This window comes from Bos taurus, chromosome 10 (genome assembly GCF_002263795.3).
Source record: "Bos taurus isolate L1 Dominette 01449 registration number 42190680 breed Hereford chromosome 10, ARS-UCD2.0, whole genome shotgun sequence".
Lineage (NCBI taxonomy): Eukaryota > Metazoa > Chordata > Mammalia > Artiodactyla > Bovidae > Bos > Bos taurus.
Genome location: NC_037337.1, coordinates 22,090,295 through 22,101,656, shown reverse-complemented (window position 1 = coordinate 22,101,656; position 11,362 = coordinate 22,090,295). Strand labels below are relative to the sequence as shown.

General features: G+C 40.7%; 1 protein-coding gene across 2 annotated transcripts; it reads left to right on the top strand.

The window, feature by feature from the left end:
- Positions 1–3,913, top strand: OR6E1B (olfactory receptor family 6 subfamily E member 1B). Of its 2 annotated transcripts, XM_059890675.1 has the most exons (2): positions 1–720; positions 2,829–3,913. In XM_059890675.1, the coding sequence occupies exon 2, from the start codon at positions 2,869–2,871 to the stop codon at positions 3,841–3,843; it is 975 nt and encodes a 324-aa protein (XP_059746658.1). In that variant the 5' UTR covers positions 1–720; positions 2,829–2,868; the 3' UTR covers positions 3,844–3,913. The 2 variants fall into 2 exon arrangements, with proteins under 2 accessions (XP_059746658.1, NP_001377210.1); NM_001390281.1 differs by lacking the exon at positions 1–720 and having other exon boundaries at positions 2,869–3,843.
- Positions 3,914–11,362: the final 7,449 nt, after the last annotated feature.

Genomic DNA, 11,362 nt, shown 5'->3' with positions numbered 1-11,362 from the left:
GCAAAAGAAGTATGTGAAAAAAAAAAAAATAGAAGAAGCATGTGAACCTCTAGATTGATTAAGTTTGAGCTGTGGAACTGCTGTATCTCTGAGTTTCCATGGAAACCAAACAGAACCCCCAGTGTCAAAGCCTGAAGCCAGTTCCACAGAGACAAGGAATCTGCCATGATTAGTTTACCCCAGAATCCTCTATGGACACTATACTCCTGAAAGGACCAGAAAACTCTTAAGGCCAACTGAAGATGAGTCATATGAGTCTGCATCAACTGATGTCTGTTTCTGCCTTAGTACAGGAAGGATGGAAGAACCATTAAGTAGGAAGTGTTCTGGCCATGACATGTCAGGAGCACTAGGAGCTTCCTGATAAACTGGTGATATTCTGGGGACTATCGAAGGATGGTTCATTTCTGAGGATATCTGAGGATACACTGATGGCAAGAGAGTCAGAGAATGTTTAAGGGAAATTGGTTGTAAGAAAATATGGATATTTGCTGACATCTGCATGTACTGTCTACAAGAAAACAGGACCTGCTTATTCCATGATCTGCAGACCATGTTACAGCTTTGGCACGTCCTTCACTTCATATCTCTGGTGAGCCCCCAAGAAGCGTACTCCTCAGGCAACACTGCAGAGTCAGGAGTTTCCTGTGAAAATCAGGAGTCTCCCCTCATCAGAACTGCCTTGAAGACAAATGAGCATCTCACCTAGTATCTACTGAGGTAATCTACGTTGGTGCGATTTTTGGTGTGGGGAAGGGGAACCTGATTTCTCTGGATGCTCTGGCTGGAAGCCTGCCATCTGTTTTCAGGTGTCCACTGGCGGGCTGTGGCACAGCTCACTTCTTTGACTTTTTGCATCGTTAGTATCCTGACTCAGGAACAGCCGATGGCTCACAGAATCATTAAGACTTTTTTTTCACACTCTTCATGGGCAGCCATTTATTTCCCATTTGTCTCAAACTGTTCTACCCAACTCTTAGTCCAAATGGGCTCGTTGTGCTGGTTTCTTTTATGACTTTGAATTTAAGTTATTTTACAATCAATAATAACATAATAAAGAGACAGAACAAAAATCACCCAGCATCCTCCCATCCTATTGGGGCAATTATGCTCATTTTCCTGTGTTCTCATCCAATTCTTCTCCATATAGATACATATTTTACACAGCTATACTGGCAATGGCACCCCACTCCAGTACTCTTGCCTGGAAAATCCCATGGACAGAGGAGCCTGGTAGGCCACAGTTCATGAGGTCGCTAAGAGTCAGACATGACTGAGTGACTTCACTTTGACTTTTCACTTTCATGCATTGGAGAAGGAAATGGCAACCCACTCCAGTGTTCTTGCCTGCAGAATCCCAGGGACGGGGGAGCCTGGTGGGCTGCTGTCTGTGGGGTGGCACAGAGTCGGACACGACTGAAGTGAGTTAGCACCAGCACCAGCATACTGCACTGCATTACCATTTCTCTGAGGCAGGCATATCACATTAGTTCCTGCTCCTGTCTCAGATACAGTGTGCTTTTCCCCACAGAAGCTTGCCTTTACCTGTCATTTCTATAAACAATGGCGAGAATGCCTACTTCTTCATCCAGAACCAGAAAGACACTGTTGAACAATGTAAAAACTAGAAAAAAAAAATATTTTAGAAAAGACCAGGAAAACAAAGACATATTCTCTAAAACTGAAATTGAACCAAAAAATTCTAAATACGAGCATTTATCATTATTGTTAATATTACTTAGCAATTTATCCCAAAGAAATAAGCATCATGCCTAATCTACAAATGCATGTTCTCTCCTCTGATATAACAATTTCATAGCACATGAATCCCTCAAACAATATCAGCCAATAATATCTAAGAAAGGATTTGTAATAGCATAACAATAATTTGTTGAACTGATATGTGGGAAGCAAGGATGTTGAAAATAATAATCTGTGTGCATGACCATCCAAATCCATACACTGTAAAAAATAGAAAAGTACAATAGAAATAAATGAATATATTAATAGCAGTTGTCTCTGTAGGACTATTGGTGATTCTTTTCATTTTCTGTATATCTTAAAGTGTTCATGATGACCTGATAATATTTTTATATTTTAAAACTTTTTGTTTAAATACACATTGCCCGAAATCCAGTATGTTTTCTCCAATTTTATTGTTACTTATCCTTAATTATCCTGCAAGAATATCAGCCAGAAAGGGAGAAATAAAAATAGCTAGCATTGTGTGACTGCATGGTCCATGGGCAACCTTGCGTTAGGTGTTGAGTATACATTACTAATTTAAATTCTGGGGAACTTTTCTCTTGTGAACTGTGACATATTCATATTCCCATTGATGAAGCAGAGTTTCATGAGGTTAGAGAACTGGCCCCAGACAGATTAGTAAATGTTGAAACTCAGGTGCACACACTCAGGTGCACACACAGAGTCTCTAACTGAAATCTCTGTGTAACAAGTTCTAGAGTAAATTTTCCATCAGTGTTTTTGATAAAGGTCTGTGATCAATGGTTACAGGATTTGTAGAGAAAATATTTTACTTTATTTGAGAGACCACTTAAAACATTTGGACAAATATAGGAAAAGACATCATCTGATCAAGAAGAAATAAAGGGACACACACCTTCTAACATAAATAAGAAAAACAGAAAAAGAATTGATAAAGGCAAAACTTTCCCCAAAGAATACCAGACAACTGAATCAAAGTATGCGATTTGATGCTAACTCAGTGCAGGATCTGGACAACCAGCCTGATGAGGGAGGAAAAGGGACCTGCAAGTTGAAGAAATAAAGGATTCCTTCAGCTCAAAATCCCTCTTTCCTTTCAGTTCCAAGTGTCCTCAGATCCCCAGAACATCACAACTCTTGATGCTGCACACCGCTGATTGGGCATTCCCAGCAGAGGCCAGAGGAGCCACGGGGAACCACACCACTGTCACCGAGTTCATCCTGCTGGGGCTCTCAGAGGCCTGTGAGCTGCAGATGCTCCTCTTCCTGGGGCTCCTCCTGACCTACCTGCTCACTCTACTGGGGAACCTCCTCATCGTGGTCCTCACCCTCATGGACAGGCGCCTCCACTCCCCCATGTACTACTTCCTCCGCAACTTTGCCGTCCTAGAGATCTGGTTCACCTCGGTCATCTTCCCCAAGATGCTGACCAACATCCTGACTGGAAACAGGACCATCTCCCTGGAAGGCTGTTTCCTACAAAGTTTTCTCTATTTCTTCCTGGGCACCACAGAGTTCTTCCTACTGGCAGTGATGTCCTTTGACAGGTATGTGGCCATATGTAACCCCTTGCGTTATGTCACCATCATGAGCAAAAGGGTCTGTGTCCAGCTAGTTCTTTCTTCATGGATCACAGGGTTCCTTCTCAACATCATTCCAGGTTTCCTCACAATTCAGCAGCCCTTCTGTGGTCCCAATATCATTGATCATTTCTTCTGTGACAACTTTCCACTCCTGGAACTCATATGTGCAGATACAAGTCTGATGGAAATTCTAAGTTTCATCCTGGCCAACGTCAGCCTCCTGGGCACTCTGTCTGTGACGGCTACCTGCTATGGCCACATCCTCCACACCATCCTGCACATCCCCTCAGCCAAGGAGAGGCAGAAAGCCTTCTCAACCTGTTCCTCCCACATCACTGTTGTCTCTCTCTTCTATGGCAGCTGCATATTCATGTATGTCCGGTCGGGCAAGGGAGGCCAGGGGGAGGACAGGAACAAGGTGGTGGCCTTGCTCAACACCGTGGTGACCCCAGTGCTCAATCCCTTCATCTACACCCTCAGGAACAAACAGGTGAAGCAGGTGTTTAGGGAGCAGCTGAACAAGCTCTTCTAATAAACCTGTGGATCCAAGAGGCTGCACATAAGATCCCCACTCAAGCTCAGGCCTCTGCAACAGATGGAGGCTTTCTCATCCACAAAAAGCTTAATGACATGTTTCTGGGGCGCCAGTCACTGTGCAACTCAGCATCAACTCATAAGCTCTGTGGCCCCTCAAGGCAATTTTATTAATTGTCATATTTGTATATTTCGCTTCATTCCATCTATATGCCTGGCTTTCCAGCAGAATACAAATTCTTTGATGAGAGGTACTGGCTCTGTAATTCACCATAAGCCTCAAAAACCAATCTGCTGTGATAGACCATATAAATACTCAGAAAGTACTTTCAGATTGATTTTGTGTTTCTGTTTCTCCAACAACTTCAAGGGAGAGGAGAACACTGTTAACACTGTCCTCATCTGTCACAGTAACATATCCATAAGAATTCAAAAAATAAGGTTAGTTGTTTATTACCCTGCATATAAGCTAATACTAAACTCTTTGTTTAGTATTAAAACTCATAGATATTCATCATTCCTATTCCAAGTAACCTGGTTGGTTACTTCCCCTGAGCCCCGGTTTTCTCAACTGTAAAATGAGGATCCGTTTCAAAGCATTATGATAAAAGTCAAATGAGATACTCTATGCAAGAATCTTAAATAGTGACTGGCTATTTATATAATAAGTCTCACTAAACGTTAGTTTCTTTCATTTGTATCTCATCCTACCTTCCCTCTCTTCCTTTTAAATTTCACACTTGTTGTTAACAAAACTTTTCTGTCTGGAATACTATAAATTTTATATTCAGAATATCCTATTTATCTTATACAAAGTTAAATACAGTATTAAACCTATTGAAATTTGTTACTAAGATATTCATTATTTTCATGAAAAAGAAAATTAAGTCATATTGGTAAATAATCAAATATTAACTAAATAATGAGATCAATTCACATGTTAACTTATCCCAAAATAATTATTACATGAATGCCATGTCCAAGGAAATGCACATTTCAGTGGATAACACTTAATTTATGCTTTCAAAGAATTTGAAGTCTAATAAGGAAGATAGAAACAACAGAAATGACTATATTTCAGGGTAAAAAATGATCTTTATAAGAAAATACCATGGGTAACTCTTCAGTAACAAATAGGAAAACCTATAGAAAATGGACGAATCCCTAGAGAATGAGAATTTTCAAAAATGTAAAAAGAAATAGAAAACTTAACTGACCCAATTACCATAGAAAGATTTCAAGAAAGGATTACATAGCTACTATGAATTAAAACCTATGTTTTCAATAACAAAAACAGCTCTTCTACAACTGGCTAATAAGTACATGAAAAGATGTGCAGCATCACCAAACATTCAGTTCAGTTGAGTCGCTCAGTAGTGTCTGACTCTTTACGACCCCATGAATCACAGCATGCCAGGCCTCCCTGTCCATCACCAACTCCCAGAGTTCACTCAGACTCACATCCATCAAGTCAGTGATGCCATCCAGCCATCTCATCCTCTGTTGTTCCCTTTTCCTCCTGCCACCAATCCCCCTCACCATCAGAGTCTTTTCCAATGAGTCAACTCTGGGCATGAGGTGGACAAGGTACTGGAGTTTCAGCCTCAGCATCATTCCTTCCAAAGAACACCCAGGACTGATCTCCTTCAGAATGGACTGGTTGGATCTCCTTGCAGTCCAAGGGACTCTCAAGAGTCTTCTCCAACACCACAGTTCAAAAGCATCAATTCTTCAGCGCTCAGCTTTCTTCATAGTCCAACTCTCACATCCATACATGACCACTGGAAAAAACATAGCCTTGACTAAACGGACCTTTGTCAGCAAAGTAATGTCTCTGCTTTTCAATATGCTATCTAGGTTGGTCATAACTTTTCTTCCAAGGAGTAAGAGTCTTTTAATTTCATGGCTGCAGTCACCATCTGCAGTGATTTTGGAGCCCAGAAAAATAAAGTCTGACACTGTTTCCACTGTTTCCCCATCTACTTCCCATGAAGTGATGGGACCAGATGCCATGATCTTCATTTTCTGAATGTTGAGCTTTAAGCCAACTTTTTCCCTCTCCTCTTTCACTTTCATCAAGAGGCTTTTGAGTTCCTCTTCACTTTCTGCCATAAGGGTGGTGTTATCTGCATATCTGAGGTTATTGATATTTCTCCCGGCTATCTTGATTCCAGTTTGTCCTTCTTCTAGCCCAGTGTTTCCCATGATGTACTCTGCATATAAGTTAAATAAACAGGGTGACAATATACAGCCTTGATGTACTCCTTTTCCTATTTGGAACCAGTCTGTTGTTCCATGTCCAGTTCTAACTGTTGCTTCCTGACCTGTATATAGGTTTCTCAAGAGGCAGGTCAGGTGGTCTGGTATTCCCATCTCTTTCAGAATTTTCCAGTTTATTGTCATCCACACAGTCGAAGGCTTTGGCATAGTCATTAGGGAAATGCAAATTAAAATCACAATGAAATATTATTTTATAGCCATAAGATGGATATTATTTTTTAAAATTTTCTTGAACAGATTATACCAAGTTTTGGCAAGCATATGGATAGATTAGAATTCTGGTGCATTGCTGATGAGAGTATAAAATGATTCAGCCACTGTGGAAAACATTATGGCACTTCCTAAATAATGTAAACATAGATTTAGTGTATCATCCAGCAATCTCACTTCTAGATATAAACCCAAAAGAATTGACAGTAAGGACTTGAACACATATTTTTACATCTGTGTTCATAGCAGCACTATTCACAACAGCCAAAAAGGTAAAAACAACTCAAATGTCCATGGACAAATGAATGGATAAACAAAATGTGGTACGTACATACATTGGAATAGTATTCTGCCTTAAAAAGAGATGGAATTCTGATAAATTAAATGCTACAACATGTAGGAAACTTGAAGACATATGCTAAGTGAAATAAGCAAGACATAAGAGGACAAATACAGTCAGATTCCACAATATGAGGAATAGAGTGAGCAAAAAAAAATCATAGAGACAGAATGTAGAATGGGGGTTACCAGGAAGTGTGGGTAGGAATGGAGCGTTATTATTTGATGAATATAAAATTTCAGCTTGGGATGATGAAAAAGTTCTGGACATGGATAATGGTGATGATCTCACAACAATGTGAATGTACTTGACACCACCAAACAGTACACTTTAGAATGGTTAAAATGAGAAATTTTATATTATTATGTATTTTGCCCAATAAGAAAAGTACAGATTCCAGGGCAAAAACAAAACTGCATTACTTTGACTTCCTCCCTTTCTCTTATTTCTCAGTAAATCCATCAGCAAATTCTGGGGATTATACATTCAAAATATGTACTAATCCACCATTTCTTACCACCACCACTACCATCTTTGTCCATATAACCTTCCCCTTCCTCTAGGAAATCCATCCCTACCTGCCACACCAATCCCATGCCCATACCTCTGGAGGAGGACAGGGTTAGCAAACTCAGGTGAGGGGGAGGTGGCCTTGCATAGTTAACACAGAGGAAGCCAAAACAACACACCCTTTCTCTCTGAAGATTTCCTGCCTGAAACAGGACTTATGCATCGATAGAAATACAATTTACTTTAAATGAAGTTCAAAACTTTAACAATTACATAGGACCAGACAATTAATAATCCCATTCTTTGAACAAATGGTGAATGAAGGACTTCTAAAAGTATACATATGCCCATCATCGCAGCACTGCTTATAATAGCCAGGACATGGAAGCAACCTAGATGTCCACCAGCAGATGAATGGAGAAGAAAGCTGTGGTACATATACACAATGGAGTATTACTCAGCCATTAAAAAGAATGCATTTGAATCAACTCTAATGAGGTGGATGAAACTGGAGCCTATTATACAGAGTGAAGTAAGCCAGAAAGAAAAACACCAATACACTATACTAACACATATACATGGAATTTAGAAAGATGATAATGATAACTCTGTATGGGAGACAGCAAGAGACACAGATGTATAGAACAGTCTTTTGGACTCTGTGGGAAAGGGCAATGGTGGGATGATTTGGGAGAATGGCATTGAAACATGTATAATATATGTGAAACGAATTGCCAGTCCAGGTTCGATGCATGATACAGGATGCTCAGGAATGGCGCACTGGGATGACCCAGAGGGATGGGATGGGGAGGGAGGTGAGAGGGGGGTTCAGGATGGGGAACACGTGTACACCCGTGGCAGATTCATGTTGATGTATGGCAAAACCAATACAATATTGTAAAGTAATTAGCCTCCAATTAAGATAAATAAATTTATATTTAAAAAAGTAAAAATTATAAAATTATACACATGCCCAGAAACTTTGCACCACTGTTCTGAATTTCATACAAGCTCAAGGAAGAAATAACTTCATGAAGAGGTTTAAATGAATTTTCAGGAAGGATGTAGATGGAAGAATGTAAATTACAAATAAAGAATTATTTTCTATAATATGCAAAGATAAATAACCCAACAGATAATTGAGATAAGTATATACATAGACACTGACAGTAAAGTAAACTCAAAGGACCAATAGAAGTGAAAAGATGCTCAACCATATTAATGGTCATTGTTGCTGTTTAGTCCCTAAGTCTTGTCCAGCTGTTTTCCGACCCCAAGTACCCTACCCCACCAGGCTCCTCCTCTCCATGGGATTTCCCAGTCAAGAATACTGGAGTCAGTTGCCATTTCCTTCTCCCAGGAATCTTCCAGACTAAGGGACTGATCTCACATCTCCAATATTGCCAAGAGGATTCCTTACCCCTGAGCCACCATCTAGTCAAGGTTATGGTTTTTCCAGTGGTCATGTATGGATGTGAGAGTTGGACGGTGAAGAAAGCTGAGTGCACAACAATTGATGCTTTTGAACTGTGGTGTTGAAAAAGACTCTTGAGAGTACCTTGAACTGAAAGGAGATCCAACCAGTCCATCCTAAAGGAGATCAGTCCTGGGTGTTCATTGGAAGGACTGATGTTGAAGCTGAAACTCCAATACTTTGGCCACCTCATGCAAAGAGCTGACTTATTTGAAAATACCCTGATGCTGGGGAAGATTGAGGGCAGGAGGAGAAGGGGATGACAGAGGACGAGATGGTTGGATGGCATCACCGACTCAATGGACACAAGTTGGGGTAAACTCCAGGAGTTGGTGATGGACAAGGAGGCCGGGCATTCTGCGGTTCATGGGGTTGCAAACAGTCGGACACAACTGAGTGACTGAACTGAACTGAACTGAACTGAGCCACCAGGGAAGCCCTTGTACTAATGGTCAAGATAACTCAAGGTAAAATAATAACTCTTTTGATGGTAAAATATTTTAGACACCTAATCCAATCCCAAAGAAGGGCAATGGTAAAGAATGTTCAAACTACCACAGAATTGCACTCATTTCACATGCTACCAAGGTAATGCTCAAAATCCTTTAAGCTCGGCTTCAACCATATGTGAACTAGAAATTCCAGATGTACTATCTGGATTTAGAAAAAGCAGAGGAACCAGAGATCAAATTGCCAACACCTGTTTGATCATAGAAAAAGCAAGAGAATTCTAGAAAAACATCTATTTCTGCTTCATTGCCTACGTAAAAGCCTTTGACTGTGTGGATCACAAACTATGGAAAAGTCTTAAAGAGATGGGAATACCAGATCACCTTATCTACCTTCTGAGAATCCTGTATGCAAGTCAAGAAGTAACAGTTAGAACTGGACATGGAATAGTCAGTTAATTAGTTCAGTCATGTCCGACTCTTTGCAACCTCCATGGACTGCAGCATGCCAGGCTTCCCTGTCCATCACCAACTCCCACAGCTTGCTCAAACTCATGTTCATAGAGTCGGTGATACCATCCAACCATCTCATCCTCTGTCATCCTATTCTCCTCCTGCCTTCAATCTCGCCCAGCATTAGGGTATTGTCTAATGAGTTAGTTCTTTGTATCAAGTGGCCAAAATATTGGAGCTTCAACTTCAGCATTAGTCTTTCTAATGAATATTCAGGATTGATTTCCTTTAGGATTGCCTGGTTTGATCACTTTGCAGTGCAAGGCACTCTGAAGAGTCTTCTCCAACACCACAGTTCAAAAGCATCAATTCTTCAGTGCTCAGCTTTCCTTATGGTCCGACTCTCACATCCATACATGACTACTGCAAAAACCAAAGCTTTGACTCTATGGACCTTTGTTGCCAAATAATGTCTCTGCTTTTTAATACGTTGCCTAGGTTTGTCAAAAGTTTTCTTTCAAGAGCAAGTGTCTTTCAGTTTCATGGCTGCAGTCACCATCTGCAGTGATTTTGGAGCCCAAGAACATAAAGTCTGTCACTGTATCCATTGTTTCCCTACCTATTTGCCATGAAGTGATGGGACTGGATGCCATCATCTTTGTGTTTCAGATGTTGAGTTTTAAGCCAGCTTTTTCACTCTCCTATTTCACTTTCATCAAGAGGCTCTTAAGTTCCTCTTCACTTTCTGCCATAAGGGTAATGTCATCTGCATATCTGAGGATACTGATACTTCTCCCAGCAATCTTGATTCCAGCTTGTGCTTCTTCCAGCCCAGCGTTTCATATGATGTACTCTGCATATAAACTAAATAAGCATGGTGACAATATACAGCCTTGACATATTTGACATGGAACAACCAGGGAAGTAAAGTAAGTTGTATTCCTTGGAGAGACTGGTACTGCCATACTTGACATGCATTCTAATCTGATTCGACAATACTTTTTCAGGCTTTCCTGGTCGCTCAGATGGTCAAGAATCCTCCTGCAACACAGCAGACCTGGGTTCAGTCCCTGGGTTGGGAAGATCCCCTGGAGAAGGGAATGGCTTCTCACTCCAGTATTCTGGCCTGGAGAATTCCATGGACTGTAAAGTCCATGAGATTGCAAATAGTCGGACACAAAGAGCAACATTCACACCTCATACACAAAGTATCATCTATGCACTGTACATCATGTGACATGTGAGGCTGGATGAAGCAAATTGGAATAAAGATTGCCAGGAGAAATATCAACACCTTCAGATATGCAGATGACACCACCCTTATGGCAGAAAGTGAAGAGGATTTAAAGAACCTCTTGATGAAGATGAAAGAGGACAGTAAAAAAGCTGGCTTAAAACTCAACATTCGGGCTTCCCTAGTGGCTCAGTGATAAAGAAGCTGCCTGTCAATGCAGCAGACATGGGTTCAGTCCCTGGTGCAGGAAGATCCCACATGCTGCAGAGCCACTGGGCCCGTGTCCCACAGTTACTGAAGCCCGAGAGACCAAGAGTCTCTTGCAAGATAGAACCACAGTCTCTTTGTAATATTCTCATGCATATTCCCCAACAAGAGAAGCCACTTCAGTAAGAAGCCTATGCACCACAGCCCCTGCTTGCTGCAACTACTAAAAAGCCCAAACAGTAACAGAGACCCAAAAATAAATAAATAAATATTAAACATTAAAAAAAAAACCTCAACATTCAAAATACAAGATCATGGCATTTGGTCCCATTACTTACTGGCAAATGTATGGGCATGGGG

Excerpts from the sequence above, each read along its gene's own strand:
- OR6E1B (XM_059890675.1), top strand. The coding sequence starts at position 2,869 with ATGCTGCACACCGCTGATTGGGCATTCCCAGCAGAGGCCAGAGGAGCC.